Below are 25,915 nucleotides of genomic sequence, written 5' to 3' on the forward strand. Positions count from 1 at the left end.
CATGACCCGGAAAAGCTGTCTGCAGACAAAGACCGGCGCTCTCGGCCTGAAAGTGGAGATGAGTGCCGCACTCCATAGTCAAATTTGACTGGACTTAACCATCCAGGGGTCCTTTACCTTTACTTAACATAAAGGGCTGATTTATTTTACTTGCTCAGGCTGAGTTTATGTCTTTAGTCTGAATCACATACAAAAAATCATTGACAGTGAACAGCTAAACTAAACTGACTTGAGGATTTTTGTTTGTTCGTTTTGTTTTTAAGCTGCTAGTTGAAGACCCCCCTCAGGGAGCCCTAGTATAGCATTTCATCTCCTAGATACCAAACTGGCCTTCTTCGTCATTACGAGAGATGAACTGGGGAAACACCATCATAATCTCTTAAGGATGATTCTCAAGTAAAGAAACCTTATGTAAGTCTTGTATGGGTTTCAAATGTTCCTGCCTTGTTAACTTTAACAATGCTTTGTTCTTCTACAGTTCTGACCTTTGTGGTGAGACAACCACATCCACCTTCCTTGATTATTACACAGCCTATCTAAGAATGGCTGCTTCAGACATTTGTCTTTCCTCAGGTGCCACTTGGCTGCTGCAGAGGCAAATTCCGATGGCTCTCTCCTTGCTCCTCACCCTCGTCTACCTCACCGCCATCAGGCCGGCTGCTGTTGCCAAGGAACTGCTGCACAGGACATGTGGAGAAATACAGGCCTTGCAAGGAGTTCAAGATGCAAGAGCAGTTGCGGGGAGAGTTTTTTCTTATCCCATATCACCATTTGCTTTCCAAGGGAAAATAACTCACTACAAGGTAATGTAGCATTGCTGGCAATAATTCTGTCTGGTACCAGTCACACTATTTAAATGGTTTTGTTCAGTTGTAAAATATGCTGCAGGAAAACAGCAGGGCATGGATGCCCTTTAAAGAGGGAAACGGGGGTTATTTCTCCCTGTATGTGTATACCACAGGAACACCTATATTTTTGGCCAACCTGTTGGTTATGCACAGTGAATTAGTATTGTTCTAATTAATTCAATGGTTGTTTTGTGTCAATAACACCAATGTAGTTTTTATGAGGTATAAATACAAAATTATAACTGCTTCTAAAATATGCAGCTTTTTAGCAATTATCAGCATGATTATTATCTCACGAATGCATACTTGGAAATAAAGCCCACAGTGTTCCCTGAGGCTCGCTTCCTTATAAGTATCTTAATTATATCTAAGAGTGTTCCTTTACATCTTGCTGAGAAACTTCCACTCCCGTGTGTAAAATCTGAAATGGCAGCCCTGCAACACAGGTTGCTTCAGGTGAGTTGTCTAAACAACCACACTTTAAGGTGGAACTAGATGTGGTAACTCTGACTTCTGATGAGGAAGCACCTGACTTCCGCTGGTGCGCTTTTTAAACAAAACTGGTAGAGTTTGAAAGCTGTAAAATGGTGGGGGAAGCATTTGAAATCAACTCATATTCTTCCCTTTATGACTATTTGATGGTCTGCTCACAATACATCTAGTTTGGCCGTGAACAACTCTAGTTCTTCAGAGTATTATGGGGACTGGGCAATCTTCCTTCGTTCTAGAAATTGCTTGTTATTGACCAGAATGACTGGTAGGTGTTTCCTGAATGGGAGCTAATGAGTAGGAAATAGCTGGCTGTGAAAGACCAGTATTAGTTGTTCTGCTGTAGTGTGAAAATCAGGATTCGCCCATCACCATCCACTTGTTCAGACAGTCATCTGCAGGTCCATACACCAGGAAAATTAAGAGAGTACCCAATATATATTTTTTACATCTTACGAATCTGAAACAAACAGCCCTGTTGCATCTAATATGATGATTGTGGAAACAATATATATATATTTTATTCATTATTTTGATTATACTACATTCCATCTCCTGTGCCCACATCTTTTTAATAATTAAACAGGTTACTCTGGCTAGTGGTTCAGCTTTACCAATGTGGTTGGAATATAACCCTAACACAAATACTCTTCAAGGACTGCCAATGGTAGAGGAGAGTGGAGAATACCATCTAACTATAGTTGCATATGGAGAGTCTTGTGGCTGGAAAACACCAACAGCTGGTGCAAACTTTGCAATTCATGTTCACAACGATGCTCTTGTCCGTGAAAAGGAAGTGGTCACAGACCAACAGCATAACAGGTAAGTTGCAGTGATTTCCAAAAAGGAATGTATTTGATTAAATTGATCATTATTTCATTTATTCTGAACTATGTGCAAATATGTGTGTGTGTGTGTGTGTGTGTGTGTGTGTAACATATTCAGAACAAAGTTGGAAAAAGACACAGGTTGGATTCAAGGTTCCATCAGCAAAACAAGGCCCTCTTAGGTCTCAGCTCCTCCTTCTCCCTGCAGCCCCCTATACCTGCCATCTGCTCTGGAGGCTTGGGAGACCCTCTGAAAGAGTGAGAAGCAGCACAGATGACTGCAGAAAACCAGGGGGGAAATAAATCCCCTCCCTTCACTTCTGTTCAGAGAACCTCTGCTAGATCCAAGCCCTTTCCTCAAACAGAAAGACACATTTCATATAGTTATTAAATAATATTAGAGATAAAATAAGTACCCTTGGCATCCCTTAGAATAACTGCCAGGGGGTGAAAAGCACTCTGCCAGCTGACTAGGAGTGCCTTTTCCAGCTTGGGTTGTTTGTGGACCAGGATAACTTGACCACAGTAGTCCAGGCACTGGTAACTTCAAGTTTAAATTACTGAAATGCAGCAATTACTGCAATGGGGCTTCTCTTGCAATTGGTTCAGAAACTGCAGTTAGTGCAGAGTGCTGCTACACGACTGCTGCAGGAATAAGACAAGAGCATATTTACACCTCTGCACAAAGGTCTACACTGGCTGCTGACCTGTTCCCGGCCCAAGTTCAGGGGTTTTCTATTGGTGCCTAAAGCCCTTAACAGCTTGGGGACAGTTTGCTTGAATGATTCTCTTGCCCTTTATGTACCTACTCAACCACTTTGATCTACAGAGCTTGCATTATTACAAGTGCCGTGTAATAATCATTCCACAGTTGTAAGGAGTCAGTTTTTCAGTATGACAGCACCTATGCCTAATAACTCCCTGCCTATTAACATTAGGCAGGGACCCTCACTATATTAATTTAGACACCCACTACAAACTTTATTTCAACAAGCCTATTCAGATAGATAATCTACCATTCGATTTTACATATCGCTGACTTGATCTGCCTATTTTGCTTTACGTATACTGTACTGTTCAGAGATTTATTATTATGCTGTTTATATGTTTTTTTCTAAATAAGTAAGATAACCCTTTTTAATGCCAAATTATTTTAATAGCACATGTTTTGGGGCTTTCAGTATCTGTTCTGCAGCTCTGTGTGAAAGGGGAATGTCGGTCACCTTTGCTGAGATTATAATTCATACAGAAAATTATTTAGAAATTCAAAAGCGACTAGATCTAGTTTGCACCATGGCAGACTATCTCCATTTGCATCCCTCTTCATTGACACTTGCTTCATTTGAAAGCCCATTTAACAAACACTATTGGAATCTAACCATATTAGCTGAAGACATTCAATACCTCAACACTATGAAAAAGCATTGTGTTGGAATCCACTGGCCAGTTGGGTTTGGAGTGTTCACTATGCTTTATGAATTAGTACAAATTCTACAACACAATGTGGTGTCAAACCATCTCTCACAGCTGCTGGGGTATGAAATTGCTGGCTGGAGAATACTTAAAAAAGAAGGCAATGGAAAAAATCATTTAGGAAAGCGGCAGAGGCGGCAATTAATGGCCACCCCTGGACTCGTACTGAGACCAACCAAAATAGAGTCTTTAACAATTTTGTCAACTACTATGGTATACACACAGTCTGCTATAATACCTAGTGAAAGTTCATCACTTTTGTATGAAGCTGTAAAAGAAGTTATCCCCACTTACATGGATGCGTTGGGGTCCATGGACATTCAAATGTTACTGAATGGTCAGAGTAAAACACAAGTATCTGGCTTTTTCCAGTCGCTTTCTTCTGAACTTTCACCTTCTCTGATATCACCATCAACAGAATTTGAGGGTAAAGTGGCTTCCAGAACACCAACAATATTGGAGGAACTACAGTCTCAAGTGCCACAACAAAATGTGTATTCTGTGCCTAAAAAATCCAAGCCAAAGCACAATTCCACACTCCATTTTTTAGATTTTTCTGTGCCAATGAGCAAAACCCAGATCTCAATACCTGCTCACAACATGGAAACTTCAGTTTCACCAGACGTAACTGCTTCTAGAACAGCATCTCTAGCATACTCAGAGGAATTAACAAGAAGTCTCGATTATACAGGCGCATATGCACAGCTAACAGCATCTGGATTACTATCTAAAGACACCATATATGTTGCAAATCTTCCTCTACCATCCATATCAACACTGATGAATTTAAGAGCATCACCTAGAGTCCTATTTTCCAATGTTGTAGTTTCTTTGCTCTCATCAGATGGTAGCTACGAGATTCAAGACCTACTCAGCAACTACAAACATGTCTCAGAGTCATTGATGTCTTTACCACAAACTACAACGCTGATTGATGTGCCCAGCAGGAATGTAGGCTTCAGTTTGATTGGTATTACATCACTAGGCATAAGTGGTGCTTCCGTCCACAAATTTAGACTGCCGGTCAACACAAGTCCGTCTCAGTTCTATTACAGTAACAATGCTTCAGCTTTGGCAATGCATAGCAGTCAGCAATTCAGGATATCCCCATTTGTCCATTCACTAGAATTTGGATTTCTATCAAGAACAAGCAACACTCCAGCGATGGCTCCCTCTTTATCATTATCAACACCAGCAGAATTCCCTGTATCATTTGGACATAGTAATATGATACCAATGGGGGAAAATTTGTCTGAAAGGACACAGGTTAGCCAACAGGTAATTAAAATATACACACTTGCATCAGAGTCTTTTATGACTGTTCCAGAGACAGACAAACTTTTAATTTCAAAAACCAAACTATTAGCTCCTACCACATCCCAGATGGACACTTTCCTGTGGGAAACACAACATTTAATTTATGATGCATCATCCAGTGCTTCCGTTTCAAGCAGCAGATTCCATGAAGGTGACCCATCTTATAAAATGAGCCAATCATCAGAGTGTTATTCTTATGATGCTTTGCCACCTACCTGGTCTACAGAATTTGCTGGCACCCCCAAGTTATCTTTTTCTACAGATGAAATTGACTCTTATGACATCAATGATGTTAGAACTCACAAGCCATGCCTTGATGCTTTACAACTAGACACAAGTGATCTAAGCCTGGATAGCTCATTTGGAACCAAAATTAATTTGCAAATTACCAGGGACTTGACTTTAGAACTGCTGGAAAAGTCAACTATTACTTCCAATAAAGATATGTCCAGACAAACTGGATTCTATGTCACTAGTTTATACCAAGGTAAGCTATTAATATTGGTGCGTCAAATTTTGATCTAATGTGAGTAACTCACACCAGGTTTTATTAGTCTTATTACTACTGCTACAACCTCAATTTATGTATATACCTCCTTTTGATCAAAAGCCCTCCCCCTCCCATGACTAGCATAATAAAAGAACAAAATGTACAGTATAGTTTAATTAGTAAGCAAAAGACAATAAGCAAGCAAAATAATATGACAGCCAAATCACCATATAGAAGGGCGGTAAGAAGGAAGCGTTCCGAAGCTAAAGGGTTAAAAGGTACTTAGCTAAAAGGTACATTCTAGACTTAAAACTCTAGACAATGAGAAATATTCAGAAGTGTGCCCGAGTTCAAAGAATTAAGGGGCACTCACAACAACTCCCATTCTAACTAATTTTCAGGGGTTTGGCCCAAATAACCTTAGTAATTAACAGTTGTCCAATAACATTTTAAACAAACAAAAATAAAATCAGGAATATTAGCAATATTAACAGTTGCCACAAAAAGGAGTAAGAGACCCACACCCTGCCCCATGCTTTTTAGGTGAGAAAAGTCTCCCAAAAGCTTAGGATAAATAGGGTGCAATTCTTGCCTTTGGGCCAAGACAAGGTGAGGCCTCTCTCTCACACAGCGGCTGATTAGTCTCCATATGTGGTACAAATGGGACCATTCCTCCTCAGCTGCTACACCTCAGGCCTTTCAGGGGAAATAGCTGTCAAGATGACACATAACACATAGGTTTACACACAGAGATGCTTGGAGGTTCCATGAGTCACGACTATTTTTGACACTGAAGCTATTTTTTACCAGTTTAATGTGATTTTTAATTATGTTTAAATTGTTTTCATGGTTTTATTAAGTGTGTGCTTAATGCCCTGGCATACAGACAAGATGAGGAGCAGTAAATACACATCCATTCTCACCTCACCTCAGATGTTAACAAGTCACTCCCCATCTGTTCTATACTTTCAAATTATTTTACCCATTTCATGGCTGATTTGAACTTGTGGTAGCATTACTGTAATAAAACCAATTACCTTGAGTAAGCAAAAGCTTTCTTCTCTCAGTTCAAGTGAAATGCTTAGTTATGTTTGTTTCACATTTCTGTCAACTGTCTGTAGTCAGTTTACAATTCAGTCATACGCTGAACAGGGCAATTTTTTCATGTATTCCACATGTATTCCCCCCCAGCCCCCCCTTCTCTATAATTTGAATTTTTTGGTAGGGGCTAGAACGACGATAATTGTACAACAGTGTAAAGGGTGCAATGTGTGTTGAGTAGTGAGAAGTGGTTTGGAAACAAAAGGAAGCATGGAAGATTGTCCCAAAACTCCTATCATTGTTATATGTTTTGTGAGTCTTTGGGCTTTAGTGGCCCTTAAACACCGAACAATCACCCAGCCCCTCCCTCAAGCACAGCACCCAGGTGTCTGTCCCCTGATAGGTGAAGGGATCCTAGTGAGAAGACTTCCTTCAAGAGAGAGTAAGGCTGCATACACACCTATGTTTTAAAACACATGGCTCCCCCAAAGAATCCTGGGAACTGTAGTTTACCCCTCACAGAGCTCAATTCCCAGAATCCTTAAGAAATTAGCTCCCAGGTTTCTTTGAGAGGACATCATATACTTCGAACATCACCTACTTTGCCTTTGTCTTCACTCAAAAGGAAAGCGATGCCCAACCTGGTGATAACAGAATAAATGAGGAGGGAGCTGTGGCCCCTAGCTACTTTAAATGAATTCAGATCTCCAGGGCTGCATCCAAGGGTACTAAAGGAGTTGTGGATGTAACCTCAGTGCCTTTGTCTATGATCTTTGAGAAATCTTGGAGAACAGGTGAGGTCCCTGCAGATTGGAGACAGGCAAATGTTGTCACCATCTTCAAAAATGTAACTACCGACTGGTGAGCTTGACCAGGAAAGGTCCTAGAATAGATCATTCAACAATTGGTCTGTAAGCATTCAGAAAAGGATGCTGTGATTGCTAAGACCCAGCATGGGTTTCTCAAAAATAAGTCATGCCAGACCAATCTGATTTCTTTTTTTGATGGAATTACAAACTTGGTGGATATGGGGGATGCCGTGATTTCAGTAAGGCTTTTGGCAATGTCCCCCACAATATTCTCATGAGGAAGCTGGTAAAATGTGGGTTGAAGTATTAGGTGGATTTGTAGCTGGTTGACCGAACACAAAAAGTATTCATTAATGGTTCCTCGTCATCCTGGGGAAAAGTTACAAGGGGGTGCCACAGGGTTCTGTCCTGGACCCATTGTTCAACATATTTACTTGAAGGAATTGAGGTGATGCTAATCAAACTTGCAGATGACACAAAACTGGGAAGGGTAGCTAATGCTGCAAAAGACAGAATCAAAATTGACCTTAACAGATTGGAGAATTGGGCACAAGCTAACAATAGGGACAAATGTAAGGTTCTGCACTTAGGCAGGAAGAACCAGATGAACAAATATAGGGTGGGGGACACCTGGCTTACTAGCAGTACGTGTAAAAAGGATCTAAGGACCTTGGTGGACCACAAACTTAACATGAGTCAACAGTGTGATGCAGCAAAAAAAGTGAATGCTATTCTAGGCTGCATCAACAAAAGTACGGTGTCCACACCAGGGGAAGTCATAGTACCACTCTATTCTGCCTTGGTCAGACCACACCTGGAATATTGTGTCCAGTTCTGAGTATCTCAGTTTAAGAAGGATGTTGAGAAGCTGGAGCGTGTGCAGATGGGGGCAACTAGTATAATCAAGGGTCCAGAAGCCAAGCATTATGAGCTGAGTATGTTTAGCCTGGAAAAGAGGAGACTGAGGGGAGATAAGATAGCCACCTTCAAATATCTAAAGGACTGTCACATGGAAGAAGCTTGTTTTCTCCTGCTCTGGAGTGTAGGACTTGAACCAATGGCTTCAAGTTACAAGGAGATTCTAACTAAAAATCAGGAAGAACTTCCTGACAATAAGAGCTGTTGAACAGTAGAACGGTCTCCCTCAGGAGGTGGTGGACTCTCCTTCCCTGAAGGTTGTAAAGCAGAGGTTGGGTGGCCATCTGTCATGGATGCTTTAGCTGAGATTCCTGCACTGCAGGGGGTTGGACTAGATGACCCTTGAGTCCCTTCCAACTCTAAGATTCTATAATTCTATGGTGTGTATGCAGCAGAATTGAACTGGCCAGAATTACACCTGGGATGATCTACCTGAAGCAAGAGGCCAGCTTTCTTAGTGCGGGTGAGACACTAGGGCCTATCTCAGAAAAATTCTGAGATAAATTGACATAAACATTTTACAAATTCCTCTTGTCATTTTTTGTCAGACTTCTGAAAACTTGGTTTTTATATTTCCTCTCTGTTACCTTCACTCCTATGTAGGTCCAATAAACACCTCCCCAAGAGTTGTTAATGCCATTAAGTGGATAACAGCAACAATTGGACACAATTTTTTCTTTTCAGTACCTCCGGACACATTTTATGACCAGGAAGATGGCGATACAACCCAGCTGACCCTTGAAATAAACCCAGCCGATGGTTCACCAACAGGTTCGGAAAGCTGGTTGCAGTTTAATTCAGATGATCAAACCATGTATGGTTACCCACTTGATCACGATTTTCAGTATTCACCTCAGGAATTTTTACTCTTTGCCACCGATTCAGGAGGGCTGAGGACATCCGATACCCTCACAATTGTACTACTCAGGCCAACCACTATCCCATGTCATACTTATACCATAAGAACAAAAAATAGTTACCACTCCTTTCTGAGAGACAGGGATAGAGTTAACTTGTTTTTTGAGAAGCTTTCCAAGTATTTGATTGCTGGCTGTCCTGGCAATATGACACTACTTGATCTCAAACCTGGGTCCACTGTGATCACCTGGTACAACAGCTGTTTCTGCACAAGGGCCAGCGGATGTGCAAGGGATGAAATCCAGGGTGTGCTGAGGAAACTAAGAGTACCTGGTGGAAATACAAATCCACATTTTGTTGAGGCAATGTTGCCAGCCTACAAAATTGATCGAATTGAAGAAGTTGCTTTTGGTGGAATCTGCTCACCAATCACAAAACCAGTGAATGAATCCCTGATATCAAACAGCACCTTGGCTACATTTGACAACCATTGCTGGATAAGAAACATTTTTACTTCCTTGTTAATAAGTGTATCCATTACAATTATAGTGATTCTGATGGTTGCCTTCCACTGCTGTAGACATCCCAAGAAAATAACTGGATTACAATCTACAACATTTCATGGAAGACCCTTCTTCAGCTACATTGATTTGGAAATGGATATGCTGAAATCCCGGAAGTCACCAATGCTTGAACAAGAGAGCCCACCATCAGCCCAGTTATGGTTGCCTGTTCCAACACCTTCCCCTCAGCACATCTACAGAACCAAGAGAAATCTTGTTGCCTCAGGTCTACCTCCACCACCAAAATACAGACTCCCACCATTTTATGGAATGCAAGAACCTAGTCAGACTCACCAGGACGCTAGTCCCAGAAGGTATTATCCCAAAGCTAGTCTATACTGAGAATGCTATTCTGGGAGGGGCAGATGTTTTTCATTCTTATATAAAATTATATAGGAATTATTAATGATGATACATTAACAAAGAAGCTAAAGAAATGCCAAGTACAACAGATTTAGATACAAAATCCTACTGCATAAGGCAATGTGTTTATCGTAAACACAAAAATCTGCCATGTACAGAAAGCCTAGAAAAAACACAAGCTGCTTTTTCACAGGAAAGGACACCAATAACAATGAGAAACACCGCCACTTCCACCTGTTTTATCTCTTATATACTCCCTGGGACAATAAAACAGTATTCCCAGTGGTACTGTAGATGTGTTAATGGTTATGTTATTTTCTTAAAATTTCTGTATAGTTATTGGCAGAACACTTAAATGTTATGAATCAAAGCCAGGAAATCCTTTTTTAAAGTGTCAGTTATTTATGGTGGGAATAGTGTGGCAGCTGATGTTCCATGGCTTCATTCATCCCATGTCAATCTAGTAAACTTAAGAATATAAAATTGTCGCAGGGGAAGAACTATGCCAATATTGCCTCCTCTCATCCAACATGAGCGTAATGGACTTTTCCACACAATTGCTTTCTTCTGATGTAATTTTTACATGTGATTGAGGGAACAGGAAGAAAGAAACCATGTCACTTAAGACCCAGTCCTTTAAATAAGCTGTAACATGATGCATGCTGTAGGCATTAACTGTTTTCTCTTGCCCAGATGGTGTCAAAGAAATACTGGGAGACCAGAGTTCAAATCCCCAGTTGGGCATTAAGTTCACTGGGTGGTCTTGGGCGAGTCATAAAACTCTTCGCCTAGCCTACCTCACAGGGTTGTTGCAAGAATAATATTGAGGTGGCGAGAGCCATGCATGCCACCTTGAGCTGAAGGAATACAAATGCAATAAATAAAAAGAAATTAACTACTTACTAGCTTCATGTGCAGGAAATTGCTCTATAGACATTAGCAGACGTTTACTCTCTCAAAGCCATTAAAGATTCAGATTACTGCTGAGATGAAGAACCTGTGGCCCTTCAGCTGTTGTGGAACAACTCACTGTGCTGGCTGGGGGCTGCTGGGATCCATGACTCCAACAACTAGAAGGCCACAACTTCCTCACCAATGCAATACTAATGTCTGCTTTTAGAAGCACAGGAGCAGGCCAGACTTGTGCTTGGGGTGAGCTAGCCATCCTTAGTCTTTTCCTGTGCTATGACTGCCACAGGTTCCCCGAAACCAATGTTATCAGTTTTGAAAGTATTAATTTAAAGGTGTTATAAGTAAGGAACATTGTTTTACTTCCCAAGTTTTTTAAATAATTTCCACAGATTGCTTAAGACTTGAAGGGTAATCTAAGGTAAGAACTGAAAAGGGCAATGCCTTCCATTTAAACATTCTTATACCATCCCAGGAAAGCAGGCATGCCTAAAATGCTAAATGATTGATATAGGATTGCTCAGTCTAATTAGAAATATTTCTGAGTGCCTTCACTGAACTCCATTATGCTATCTTGGAACCAAACATCCCCTTTACTCCCAACACACAGGCAGGTAAAAAGCTGACAAACACCTTAACACCAAATACACCTTAACAATTAAATCAAAGCCACACTCACACAACTTGGGACCAGAAATCATTTCCCATCTAAGACGTTTGTTTTTATATATCTGAACCATGGCCTATTTCTGAATAATAGATTACAATTTAATTTAACATGCTGAAATGGCTGCTAGTCAAAGAATCAAATATGATGCCAAATTCAGAAGGGGGATTAGTGTCTGAGCTCAAAATCCAGGAAGGAGCCAGAGTGTTGATTTTTGGCTCGACCAAGTGCTTTTAACAACCAGCAAAAAGTAGCTGAAACAACAGGGAGCGGTTTTAATTTAGGAATAAACATCACCAACAAAAAATTGGCTTATTAGACATATAACATATTTTTCTGAAAAACCAAGTTTATTCTTAAACAATTGTTCTCATGCTTCCCTCTCCCATCACCCCACAATTCAAAAGCTATGCTGGCCAATACGGAGCAGCAATTAAGAACACTATCTTTGTATACAAAGCACAAAATAATGCTATCTTTATAGCTTTAACAGTGTTGCAGGGCTACTTCCCCTTCTGTAACTGTTTTGATCTCAGGTATTAGCTGTGATAGTTGGCAGGGTGTGTATTCCCCTTTGCAACAGGGTTTTACTTAATGTCAGCCTTCATATCCACTATGCAGTAAGAGAACTAATGGAGAGAGACCAGTGTGGACTGGACTGTACAAACACCCTGTAGCCATGTTGTCAATGAAACCAGCTGCAGCCTGTCTTTCTGTATAGCCCAGTTTAGACTTAGGTTTCTTGTGCCATTCGATACACAAAAGATTATTTGCAGCCCCGTCTATAGCAATACATGTTTAAATTGCACACACTAACCCAAACAACTGATCAAGGACAATCATACTTAAATCTATATTTCTTATTATCTAGGACTGGTATAAGCAGTTCTGCATTTTAGATAGCATTTTATTTATGGAATGTGCTTTATAATCTTCTTAGCCTCAAAACAATTGTGTGTGGCAGGTCTCTGTTACCCTCAACTGCCCCTTCTTTAATGGAATTAAGAGCCCATTGTTGCTCTATAACATACCCAGACAGTTTATCACTGTTCTGTCATTAAAACCAAGACACTGTGTCCAACAACAAATGTCTTTATGCAGCACTCTCCTGAAGTACAATCTCCTAAAAAGTTTTAATGTATCTAAAAGCACACCTGAAAACAAAATCCAGGTAAAAAAAAATACCGTGTTTCTCCAGAGGGAATCAAAAACATTTTAAAATTCATTTTTTTATAAAGACCTTACTATTAGTTGGAAATGAAGTCTTGCTTTATTTGATCCTAGAGTAAAAAGGGATTTGGGACAAATGATTTACACATTTAATATAATATTGAGATTTTCTATTTTTATAGAAAAGTGCTAAAAATAGGGGAAAAACAATCAAAGCAACTGAAGTTTGAATCAATTTGAATCAAGAATAAAATGTTTATGCAACATAACAAAATATAATTCTTAGATTCCATTTTCACTGCCGGCTGGCTTTCCCATTTTCTGTTGTTTCCATTCTGAAATAAAACAAATAAACAAACAAATAAATTTTGCCTTAAGAGTATTCTAGCAATTATTTTTTTAAAAATTGGCATTCCTCCCGCCTCAGATTTTTCTATTTACAATAAAAGTGATTAGTATGTTTCAAAAATATTTATACTTCTTTGTCTCCTAGACTAAACCTGACCCAACTGCATGCATAACTAATTGCCAAAATAACATGTGTGTCTCTTAACCTTTCATCATTATTTTGAGACTGCAGAAGAACAAGATAAACTGAGGAAAACAAGTTTGCTCACTCCAATTTTGTTTTGCTTAGTAAAACCCTATTTCTGATTGTCAGTTTGCATTTCTTGGTGCATAAAGTATTGATGGGTGTGTAGAGATCTTTCCTATTCTAATTAATTCAAGAGGGTTCTATGTGAAAGAAGCAAGCAGAAAGTTCATGATGTTTGGGTTATACCTTCAGAGAAGCTGAGTACAGCTGGTTTAAACTGGTTCTCTTATCTCTTCTGTCAAGGTCATGTTGACTATAAAAATAGGCCAGGAGTCTGGGTTTCACTTTCACTTTCTATCTCTTTTCCTTCTGTGCAATGTTCTGTACATAGTATGTTTAGTGTTAAGGTTTATTATAAGTCTTATTATAAGTTATTGTAAGCTTAAGTGAAGTCTGCTGCAACTAGATTTCTTATGGGCTGTGCCAATCCTGAATGTATTGGATTTGTGACGATTATACTCATTTGCCTTCAGTAGCAGTAAAGCTCTGCTGGATGAAATTAATATTAATTGCCTCTGGTCTATTTTCTGGGAATCCTGCAACGTGTTTAAGTTTTTACTCTGCTAACTATACGCTGGAATCTGCTCTGGATCAATACTGAGTAGAATTCCATGACACTGATATAATTATAAATATGATATTCAGACAGTTTTTGGCTAGTAAAAAAAATCACTTCAAGTAACATGCTATTTAGAAGTACAAACCCATTCTCGTCTTTAAGATGTTGATATAACTCAGCTTTGTTGTTGACAGAGTTCAAGCGACCAGTAAATTCCTGATGTTTCCTAGAATTTGCAGTGTTAATTCTGTTGCTCCATAAAGACAGGAGAGAAACTGGCCCTAGGTTTGGTAAACACAATTTAAGTACGTTCAATAGTTTTCATTCAAAAACTCATACAACAAGCAGCATACATGTTACAGATACATGAACACAGCATCCAGGATAAATAGCACCTTCATTTCTAACAGACCAGGGAATATCTAAAAGCAACCCACATTTTAATTCAGAGACAAAATCCAAAATTAAGCTCTATCAGTACAATTTATCACAGGGACAACAGAGCCTCCAGACTTTCTTCAACCCAACTGGTTTCTCACAACAGTAGTTTCTCAATGAAAGTACAAAAAAATAACTATTTCACTTCATAACTAGGGACAGACATTTTTCACAATTATAGTCAACCCTCGGTCACTGAATGGCTCTGTTTTGGAACGTTTCGGCTCCCAAATGCCGAAAACCCGGAAGTAAATGCTTCTGTTTTCAAACGTTTTTTGGAAGCCGAACATCTGACGTGCAGGAAGCTCTTGCAACCAATCAGATGCCGCACCTCAGTTGTCAAACATTTTGGTAGCTGAATGGGCTTCCAGAACAGATTATGTTTGACTGTAAGTGAAAAAGCTATGCCAGTTGTATTATTTCTGTCACCTCTTAGTCATATTTTGTAGACACAAGGATGTTTATTGCAGTTCTATCAGTGTAACACCCTGATCAGCAACTGATCATAACAATGGGTCACTGAGTTGGGAAGAGGAAATGTGGTCTGGTCCTTCCTTGTACTAGCAAGGCCACCTGTCACTGTTCTAGAGCAACAGTGGGCAGTTTCTTTGGCATCAAGATTGTAGAGTTGGAAGTCGACCAAGTGGGTCACCAAGTCCAACCTGCTGCAATGCAGGAATCTTTTGCCCAAATTTGGGCTTGAACACACAACCCTGAGATTCAGAGTCTCAAGTTCTAATGACTGAGCTATCTAGGGAAGTTCTTTGGCATCAAGATGAGAGGGAAGAATGTGTGGTGAAGAGATTCTTCTGCATAGCCCTTTGGCAATGCTGATTCCTATCTTGCAAAGACAGAAATGGCTCATAAAGCTGAAAGGGAAAGGGGAACAGGAAAGTATGTAAGCAACAGGATCCCTCCTGCTGCCATGCCTTCAAAGGCATGTCGCCCTGGGTGTATTTTTTTGAGGGGGCACAGCAATCTTATCCCTGTTTACCTAGGAGCAAGTCTCACTGAACTCAATAGATAGGATGATGCTGAAAATGAATTGGGTTGGGGGGGATTGAGATTGTGGCTAAACCTGATTTGAAGGATGACTGAAGGCTATTTATTTTTGTGCTGTTTTGTTGTGCAAGTTTTCTCCTGCCTCCTTGCAAAAGATCTTTCATCAGGAGCTGAAAGGTACTACCTCCTGAATGGTAAATTAGGATTCTTACAAGAAATTAAAGGAAACAACACACGCTTTGTAGAGAAAATATAGCATTTCAGAAAGAAACCTTAATCTTCATACAGCATATTCCTGTGTTAATTGGAACTGCATAGTAAATTATTTCTTCTTATCCTTCATTACATTTTTATGCCACATTTTCTCCAAAGGAGCTCAAGATGGTGCACATGGTTCTCCTCCCCATTTTATCCTCACAACTCTGTGAAATGGGAGTGGCCCAAGGTCACCCAGTGAGCTTCATGGCCAAGTGGGGGTCCAATACTCTAACCATTGAGAGCACTGCTTAGCTTTGTCTGGTATGGTTGGTTTCTAACTGGATGGGGGACAGCATGTTGAGAATTCCTGCATTGCAGGTTGGACTAGATAACCCTTCAGGTCACTTCCAACTCCACAATTTGATGATTCTAAGTTTTGTGGGGTCTTCAAAAGACTGGTCATTGCAAAAAGTACATTGGGCTGGTAATGTGAATTAGTGTGTTAAGCTTTTTAATTAACCCCTTTTGAGGTTGCAAATAAATGTTTGTGTTAGGCCATCACCCCGTTCACCCTCTGCCCAGTCCATGGGGGGGGGGAGTGCAGCACTTGTCCCACCCTGTGCTACACCACTTACATGCCTCTCTCCCCACAAGAACACTTGTTACATGGCAGTACTTCTTTGCAGAGACATTTAAGAATATTTGAGTCGCTTCTTCTGAAGGCATCCTGCAAGCATAGTTTGCATTCTGTAGCCCCAGATATACGATTCTTTCATTCACTTTTATTAAAACAACATTGGCAGCATCCAGCAGATATACAGGCCTATGTCTTGTTGAAGTTATTCTTCTTCCACCCAAACAAGCAAGTTTTCTAGTTATTTACAGCACAAAAGTCACTCTAACCTTTACACTTTATAAAGAATTTTTTAAATCTCCAAGGTTACTGGGTGGTATTGTTGTTGTTTTAAAAAGCTTAATGTTAGGTCACACATGATGATGCACCTCAAATCAGTTTTTAACTTTTTTTTCCTTTTTTTTTTTTAAAAAAAACCTATTTGGCCATTATTCAAAATCTACCTTTAGTTTTTTCAATGGTTGGAATTTCATCCACTGCAACAAGGGGCTTTTTATTTGGTGGCTCAGGAGAATCAGGTGAATCTTTTATTACTTCTGCCTCTGCTAGTTCCTCTTTTTCACGCTCTAATAAGCCTTTTAACCTGCGGAAATAAATAAAAAGAATTACCACTGCAATTTCAACGCCAACAGTTCCATTTAGTAAGTTGTGAGATAGTGATATTACCTAGAGAATCAAAGAATGGGCCAAAAATGCTGGAGACTTGCGCTGAAAAGAGCTTGTTATTTAACAAACTATGTTGGGAAGAAATTAGAATTAAATCTATGGACAGCAAATTACTATATTTCTGTTACTTTTGAAGCATGAATAACTACTTAATTTGTAAATTTTTTTTATTAAAGCCAGCTTTTCTTTCTTTTTTAGTTTAACCTTTCAGTTCCCAGTGTGTGTAAACACACAAACATTCATGAGGTAAGCACATTATGCTTGTAGGCAAATTGCAGAATACACATTCCACAAACACTTCTTGATACTTGGAACTAGCATGAACCTCAAGTAAAAGGTAAGGGCAGATGTAGCCTGGGTTCTCCCCTCTGCTGATGGGGGGTTCTTGAACAATTTTTTAAAGATACTAATACTTTCTGGAGAGCTCCCATTCCATGCTTTGGGCTTCATGCCAGAGTCTCCTTGCAAGAGGCCAAAATCAACTCTTTCTAATGGTGCTGAGACAAAGAAAACTCGCCTGTCACTCCTGCCGTTTATATAAATATAAAACCTGAAATAAAATTCTATCGGTACTGATAAAGCACCTTTCCGATTCCTGCCAGGATTTTTCTGGTTCATAGTCTTTTCCTGCTTTCTCTGACTTTTCTTCTTTTTCTTCTCTTTTCCTCCCCCGTTTCTTGCGCTCCTCTTCTTCAGGTGGTTTGCTTCTGCAAGCCAGAAGGCACTCCAAAACTCGTTGATGTTTATCTGAGTTGGCTATGTGTGCTCTAACAAGAGTCTCCAGTTCATTCCACATGATCCTGTACTGTTCATCTCTATTGAAAAAGACAACATGATTTGATTCTTATCTACACAAATTCTCCAATCTCAAGTATCTAATTTATCCTGACTTCTATTTTAAGACTTCTAGATTCATTTCAACAATTTATTCTGGAATGGACAAACTTCTGAGTAAAAAATAATTTTTAATGCAATACCTTTGATGTATGTGGTGCATTGCACAATAAATGAGTAAAAAGGAGAGGGGCAAGCGGGTAACTTCTGCTTTCGAAATATAATTTGAGTTAAATGTACCAAAAAGTCATATTTACCTTTTAGGGCCCTTTCCTCTTGTTCCAACTGTTGATATTGGAAGTGGGTCATTTTTTCTTTCCATGTCTACTAAATTGTAAATTGTTTTCTGACAATTGAGGACATCTTCATCTGTCAATGCTTCCTTCACAATAACACTGGCCAATGGCACTACCTATGAGATAAAAAGAAAACAGATGTTCTCCAGGAACACAAGAAAAACCTGCTGAATCGGGCCCATCTAGTCCAGCATTCTGTTCTCACGGTGAAGAAGCAGGCGCCTGTGGGAAACCCGCAACCAGGACCCAATGGGGTTTCCACCAACTGGTATTCTTAAGCCTCTGACGGTGAAGACAGAGCAACTCCATAAGCGAGAGCCTCATCCTCCATGAACTTGATGGCAGTGAAATCCTTATAGGCTGAAGAGTTAGCAATGCAAGTAACCAGCAGGAAGCCACAAATTGGTTTTATGAAGACACTTACCCAAATTCATTCCGTCTAATAGCTCAGTGCCCTTGTCCTGACAAAAATGGAGCCAAAATGGGTTCAAGGAGGAGTCAGTTTGCTTGGAGGAACCTCAAGTTTTAAAGAAGTATCAATAATAATGATTATAAAATCATTAAGGGGGGCAATCTCTCCCTCAAACAAAACAGCTCAAATAGCACTGAATATGTTCAGTGAACCCTAGAAACCACACAATACCAGAAGGGGGAAATATCCCTGAAAACTTGGGGGGGTGTAGAAAGAACAGTGAACTTGATTGCCTGAACCCAAAAAAAGCTTAAGAGTATTCTTGTTAAGGGCTGAGGGGATATTGTAACATTTTGAAAGTACCACGTGTATAGATTAATATTAAGCAACATTAAATGCATAATGCATTCCCAACCATATTTAATTGCCTATTACCATGTAAAATGTGGCTTAGGCCTGGGATTTAAAAACAATCCATAGTCACCTACTGCTTGCATGTTGAATATAGTAGTCTGTGAGATGATCATGGGCCAGTAGCGAGTATGCTTCTCTAGTTGATCTTTGGCTCGCTCCAAGGGAATCTCAAAACTTTCATCACTCTTGTATCTGGGTTCCAGAAAAGGAGTAAGCCTGTTTTCCCTCATAAATTCACCAAAATCCTAAATAAACAAACAAGATAAAAGGAGAATTTTTCCTAACATTTCATGATTACTGCTCAATTATAATATCCCGTCTGATCATCATATATTACATGCAACTTAGCTTAAATAGGCTTTCTTAGTATTCAGTATCAGTGCCAAATCTTACAGTTGTTACCAACAGGGAAAGTTTAGCTGCACAAAGTTTTGAAAAGTTTTGAAACATTCACACATTAAGCTGCTAAAATATTGACCAGAATTTTTTTAATGAAGCCATTTCAGATCCTGTAAGCGTTGTTCAAGATTCAAGCAACACCTATTTAAAACGGAGATCACATAGCACAAAATGGCACAATGAAGAAGAAAAGTTGTGTTTTGTGAGCTTCAGAGTGGATGTCGTTGACTGGAATTTCTTGAAGTACTGTACAGTGGTACCTTGGTTTATGAACTTAATCCATTCCGGAAGTCCATTCTTAAACCAAAGCATTCTTAAACTAAGGCATGCTTTCCCATAGCAGCGGGGGACTCAATTTACAAATGGAACACACTCAACAGGAAGTGAAACATGTTCTTATTCCAAGGCAAAGTTCACAAACCAAAACACCTACTGTCGGGTTTGCAATGTTCTTAATCCACGTTGTTCATAAACTAAGCTGTTCTTAAACCAAGGTACCACTGTATAGTTAATGCTACCAATGCTACGATAAAGCTGGATTTTGGGCCAAAGACAACTGAGACCTCCGATTATAATAGACCCAAATAAATTTTAAAACCAACCATTTATTCCTTGCCCAGATCCCACAAAAACCTGTTGGTGGCCCCAATTTCAGTCCAGAGGAATGAAAACTAAGGTTGCCTTCAAAGTCCAGGTTATTCTGTCATTCCTCAAAGGAGAAATTAATCAGTTTCACTTTTTCTTGAAATTGCTTGAAAGGTAGGCCCAGCTTCCTTTTTCCCTGTCCCTTGATTATAAGCTCCCCTCTGTGACATTAATACAAGGGTTCTGCCTAGCTTTGTGGCTGTGAGAGGATAATGGCTTAAAGAAAAAATACATAAAGACATTTACTGTAATCCTGTAGTCTGTGACTCTACCGCCACATCCTTCACTAATTGAAGGAGGATCTTCCAAAATGGATCGAGAACTGCTGAGAACATGAAGAAAAATCTCTCCTCCGTGGCTACTAAGCATATGACTAATTACTTTAGAGCCAGACTTCCGAGGTTGTTCCAACAACACAGAACGACCTATTGAAAGAGAAATTGATTCATTAGTTACCTAGCTTAAAAATTCTACAAGATACCTGGTTATCCAGTTGTATTTTTAAAAAGCACATAAAATATTTGTAGGAAAGGACATTTTCGTTTGTTTCCATTATTAAAAGATTTTTTTTGCCTACTTTCTGAAATCGATCCCACCCCCACCCCCCTCTTTCTCCTGCGTCCTGCTCGCCCACCCCACCCCTTAGCAGCCAAGTGAAGTTTTTTGGTACTGGAAGAAGCTGACCAAGAATATCCTTAAACTAGTAGATTATGCAAGCACAAATTACATTTTAAAACAAATATTTATATCAATCACTTGCTGGAAAAGTAAACTTACAAGCTTTGGAAATTGTGTCTTAAGAGTGGCAAACATTGTGTTGAAATTTAAATAGTGGCATCAGTTATGTGGCATACACCATAAGCAGTTTAAATTCCAACCTCTGTCCCTAACAGTTCCTATCTCTGTCCTTGGTATTAAAATCAGGCTTGGGATTAACCCAGGAGCATCATGTTTTATTTGTGACTGTTTGGTACACTAGCAGAAGCCAGTGTTGAAAAGCAGCTTATGGTTTGTCTGGAAGGTGTGGAGAAAAAAACACCTGCTTCAAGAAAAGAGCTGTATTGAACTAAACCCTTGTATGGACAGAACAACTTCTGTGAGTGCAACTTAACTTGCCCTCCCTCTCTTCCCCAATCTCCCCTGGATTCCCCCCAAACTTCAGGAGCAGATTGGGAAGAGGGGTGAAGTTGCATTGTGCTCACAAAATTCCTTCAAGCATGCAGTGATTTAGTTGAATACAATCCTAAGAATCACAAGTGAACAGACTTAATTGTACAGCTCATGGCAACATGGCCAGAGTTCTTAACACAATGAGACATTTTCCACATTCAAATAATCAAGGAAATCCTACCAGAGACAAAAGCAAATCTTTTGTGGGAAGCAGCCCAAATTTTAGGCAAGGCAACATAGATATTGCAAGCAGAAGTTACACTTCCTGAATCTATGCAACTATCAAGAGTATAAGCACTTGTATATTATTATGTTCAGACAATATGACTGAATACAAAGTTTCCATTTTGTAAGGCCCCAGCCAGGATGCTCGGGGGGGGGCACCAAGTATGGGGGGCTCTGGGTGCCTGAGGTCTTGCAAGGCCTTGGCCAGCATCTCCAAGGCCTCAAAGATGCTTTCTGAGGCCTTGCGAAAATCAGACTTCTGGTGGCACCGGAAGTCAGATTCGGACGTCTTGGAAGGCCTCAGACACCATCTCCGAGGCCTCTTGCCTCAGAGGTGCTTTCCGAGCTCTTGTGAGGTCTCAGAACCTGACTTCTGGTACCATCAGGCCAGGGGGCGCGAGTGAAATGACATCACATTACAACATGACATCATCACGTCACACATGCTGGGCACCCATAACCAGGGGCCTAAGTTGGCACCTCTGGTGTGTGTGTGTGCATGCGCACGTGCACACATGTCCACACAACCAAAACTGATATTTGATCAGCTCAGTATCATTAAGGACAGTGGCTTGAAATGGAAGTCAAAGTGTAGCCAACAGAAAGCACTACACAGCTGAGCAGTCAAATGCAAGAGGTCAGGCTCCTATTATTCATACCAGGCCTGGGCAGTCCAGAGACTTCAAACTGCCTACACTTCAAGCAAGTTCCTTGGCCTGAGTGTACAGCACTCCAGAAGACTCACTAGCTTAGATTTCACATTGTATAGCTCTGAGTTCAAACCTGAATCCTGAACAATTAAAATAAATTTGTTCTCATTTTTTAGCCAGAAAGTATTTTACCATTAAGGAGAAAGTTGGTAAGGCAAGAAGAAGGCCGACTATTTACATCTACAGGTGATATTCTGAAAGCTCCAGTACAATAATGAAGTTCTAAAGGGGGGAAAGGCGGAGAGAGGAAGAGAAACTTTAGTTTGATTACAATACAGAAAAAAATACCTAATTCATAAAACAAACAAAAATTAAACACCATAGAATGTAATGAACATTAATCACACTGCAAAACAAGCAAAACCTATATTGGTGGTAATGTAAGTGGTATAGAAGCAAAAGCAAACACTGATCTCCGTGCACACATACATGAAGAATATGTCATTCAGTTGTGCACTAACAGAGGCTTTCATATGCTCCCCAGCACGATAATAGCTTCCAAGTGTATATGGTTCATTTTGCACATTCTTCAACATCGTTTTGAGATGACGCTTTCATGTAAGCTCACATATGCTCCATTCAACACTCATTAACTGCAGTGTTTATCTGATAATTTTAAGTTATTTTGACCCTCTCTTTTTAATTAAAGCTCGCAAAATTATAGGAGTTCAGTCATGAAACAAAGATCAAACTGTCATAGTTGAAACAAATTAATGTGGCACAGGTCTCCTGACTATGTGCAATGCATGATCAATGAAAAACAGCAAGGTGGAGGAAAAGAAGAAACAATATTGTTAGCATTATGCAGTTCATGGACATATCTGAGAGAGAGAAAAGGGGCACCTACCAACACTGTTTGTTCTTGGTGTACACCATTTTAAAGTTACAGTTTCTTTTAATGTACCTTCTTTGCTACTACCACCCATATGATTATCACCTGCAAAACAACATTTGAGATAAATGTAAGTACAGAATTTAATAAAACACAGAAAATAATAGAAGTCAATATACAATAGCAAATGAATGTCACAACCAATTCATTTGCCTGCTGCCTTGCTGGTGATTAACTCTTTCAAATCCATTGAAATCCTACCTTGACATCTTCAAAGCAATACCCTGCCCTATAACTGCTATATCTGTACTAGATCCCTGGTATTATTTTTAGTTCCAAAAATTTTCAGTTTTCCTCAACATTTAAATTGCATCATCTTTCCTATTTTAAAAATTCCTTTTCACACCTTCTATACCTGTAATTATGTACATAACTGAGGCAACTTATGTGCCTTCCATTGTTGGGTATCAACCCTGAATTGATACAGCTGGGACCAGAGAGAGGGTCTTCTCCCCTAACCTTATACTGCATACAGCATTAATGTCTCACATTGAATGTAACAAATTTGTAGAAAAGACTATGACCTGCAAACAGAGACAATGCACATACTTTTGTAACCCAAGAAAATCTTTAATAAAAAATATCCAAATGAACAATGAGTTCTGCTGAGTAAATAGAGCTTTCCCACCTATTCTTCCTACATCAGCCTTTTAGATCCCAGCAAAGAAGCCACACTCAACAGTTGGGAACCCTTGGAACAATATGGGATATGGAGCTGAAGATGGGAAATTGGAGGAGGGTTTTTGCTTGTGCAAGAAGCTCCATAGAAGTTAACCAATAAGCGTTCAAAAAATCATAAATTCTAAAAGCAGTTCCAAAATACAAAACAGCCTTAATATCCACAGTTGTAACTATATCTGAGATTATATTATTATATATTATCTATATTATTTTTTCTACTCACCACTTTTTAAAAAGTCTACGTGTGCTTCCTTGTGATGAAGTAGTTCCACATCATAATTGGCAGATGTATTGGCATGCTGCTCTTCCTTTTAAAGAAACACACACACACACACGTGTGTGTGAAAGAAGATTAGTTTAAAAAAAGAAACAAAAGAATACAAGGATAATTTTATGTTTTGCCTTTCAATATAAGACTGCAAAAGGAAAAAGAACACTTAGACATGAAAGCATTAATGAGTTGGAACTGAGGAAATTTATTGAGTTATTGACTTCTTTAACGATCTAGCAGCTTATAATCATAAACAGAACAATCTTATGCATGTTTTCTCTAAAGTAAATCCCACTGTGTTTAATGAGGCTTACTCCCAGTAAGCACACATGCGTGTATCCTTCAATTACTTTATTTATATTACTTTTTAAAAATAACTACAATGAATGTTCAGAATCCAATGCCAAATTAAGATGTGAGTTCATTCAATAGCCTTGTCCTTGTTGATTTCTACACATAAAATTAAGTAGGAATGCAATATAAAAACCGATCCAACACCCACTTCCATTCAGAGATAGGTTATCCAACAGGGAAGCATTTTCATTTCATAAGCAATGAACAGTAATTATGATTATAACACCACCATCAGCAAGTGTAGCCATTTCTCGTTTTATGGGGATTTCTTTCACTTCAGGTTAAGAAGAGAAACCACACATAGTCTTATCCGGCTTCCACAGCTGGATTAGCAGCTACTATGGTTCAAACTGCATGCATAAGGGTAAAAAGATAAAAGGAAACACCAACTTTTAAATAGTTGAGGCAGATTAGCAAACACCACATATGGCAGATTAGCAAAAGAAATTCACTAGGACTTGTTTTTGAATAAATAATACAAAGGGAACCCAACATATATACTATTACTGGAAACAACGAAAGGCAAGAAGAGAAGGCATAGCAGCAGCAGCACACAGGTCAGTAAGTTGCAAACAAGGTATTTGCAAACATAAAACAGTGTATGCGATGGTTCACTGAAGTTTAATTCAAATGGCCAGGGTGCATCATTCACAAAAAAATGTAACTGCTGCCTTAGGTTACACAATCCAGGCAGTACAATTAATGTTCAGCAAAAACAACAACAACCACACACAAACCCCACTGTTTATTAGTGTTACAATGCTTTTCCTTTTGTGCATTCTTTTAACCAATACAAATACTGGGTATGTTCTTTCCAAATAGTGCTCAAATACAACATATAATTGGAATTTCAGGCTAATAAGGAGGACAGGTTTCTCCAATGGCCACTGCAGGGCCAAGTAAGGCCAATAATAAAAGGAAACCCCCCACTACGGCTGCAATCCTAAACATGCTTACTAGGGAGTAAGCCCCTATGAACACAGTGAGATATACTTCTGAGTAAACATGCATAGGATTACACTAAGTATTAGTAGGGAGAATGTCAAAAGCCAGGTAAAGGGCCACATTTTTTGGAATATCTCATCAAAATTGTTTTCCTGTTTCTACCTTTCTTGCTGATATAGCACTAAATCGCTTGGGATTTATTTATTTTTTAACTCCTGTGTGTTTCTTCTACTTGTTACAAACACCTTTATGTTGGAAGGAATGCATGGAAATGACACAGAGGAAAGAAAGGCTCACTATGCCACTAAAATGCACAAGGGGCAGAAATTTCTAACACATGTATTAAAACAAAAGAATCACAGACAAAGTAATTTGAAGCTAACTAGACTACATTTATGTAAAACAAAGGAAAACAAATACTACTTTCATAATTGAATGAATTGCTGAAAAGTCATTTTGTTCTGTGATCCTTTTTTTCTCCTTCATAAAATTTACTAACCTGGTCACAGACATTGAATGTGGGCTAATAAAAAACAGAAAAAATATGATATGGAGAGAAAAAAACAAATGTAAAAATATCATTAAATAAACATTAAAACCATTAAACAAATTTAAAAGAAACGGTGCAGCTACTTCAGCACAGAGCTGCTGACACAACCTTACCTTCATGGGGATGTTAGTTATAGTGGTTGAAGCCAGATCAAAATGCTGCTGTACTAAAACATTCAGTCTGGTGGCCAGATGCCGTCCAGCCCGAACACTATGTACTTCGCTGGTTAAGACAGGAGAGAGCTTTTTAAAAAAAGACAAATACACACATACACACACAGAAT

The 25,915-nt window shown here is 39.3% G+C and overlaps 2 protein-coding genes across 6 annotated transcripts in view; one reads left to right on the forward strand and one right to left on the reverse strand.

The window, feature by feature from the left end:
- LOC128421590 (dystroglycan 1-like) lies at positions 1-13,138 on the forward strand. 2 transcript variants are annotated; one of them, XM_053404522.1, is made up of 5 exons: positions 1-411; positions 574-803; positions 1,924-2,159; positions 3,346-5,441; positions 8,816-13,138. In XM_053404522.1, exons 2-5 carry the CDS (start codon positions 606-608, stop codon positions 9,973-9,975), a joined length of 3,690 nt encoding a protein of 1,229 aa, XP_053260497.1. In that variant the 5' UTR covers positions 1-411; positions 574-605; the 3' UTR covers positions 9,976-13,138. The 2 variants fall into 2 exon arrangements, with proteins under 2 accessions (XP_053260497.1, XP_053260496.1); XM_053404521.1 differs by having other exon boundaries at positions 1-803.
- Positions 11,902-25,915, reverse strand: part of INTS13 (integrator complex subunit 13) — a 26,899-nt gene continuing 12,885 nt past the window's right edge. For 2 of the 4 annotated variants that reach the window (XM_053404523.1, XM_053404525.1), the window contains exons 7-18: positions 25,746-25,874; positions 25,582-25,605; positions 23,736-23,820; positions 22,787-22,876; positions 22,072-22,161; positions 20,081-20,259; positions 18,861-19,035; positions 17,926-18,076; positions 17,419-17,649; positions 16,612-16,751; positions 14,042-14,177; positions 11,902-13,077 (exon numbers count right to left, since the gene is read on the reverse strand). In XM_053404523.1, the coding sequence (XP_053260498.1) occupies positions 13,038-13,077; positions 14,042-14,177; positions 16,612-16,751; positions 17,419-17,649; positions 17,926-18,076; positions 18,861-19,035; positions 20,081-20,259; positions 22,072-22,161; positions 22,787-22,876; positions 23,736-23,820; positions 25,582-25,605; positions 25,746-25,874 (1,470 nt within the window). In that variant the 3' untranslated portion in view covers positions 11,902-13,037. Of the gene's footprint in view, positions 13,078-14,041; positions 14,178-16,611; positions 16,752-17,418; positions 17,650-17,925; positions 18,081-18,860; positions 19,036-20,080; positions 20,260-22,071; positions 22,162-22,786; positions 22,877-23,735; positions 23,821-25,581; positions 25,606-25,745; positions 25,875-25,915 lie in introns of those variants that run through there. The other 2 variants (XM_053404524.1, XM_053404526.1) reach the window with 2 other exon arrangements.

This window comes from Podarcis raffonei, chromosome 10 (genome assembly GCF_027172205.1).
Source record: "Podarcis raffonei isolate rPodRaf1 chromosome 10, rPodRaf1.pri, whole genome shotgun sequence".
NCBI lineage: Eukaryota > Metazoa > Chordata > Lepidosauria > Squamata > Lacertidae > Podarcis > Podarcis raffonei.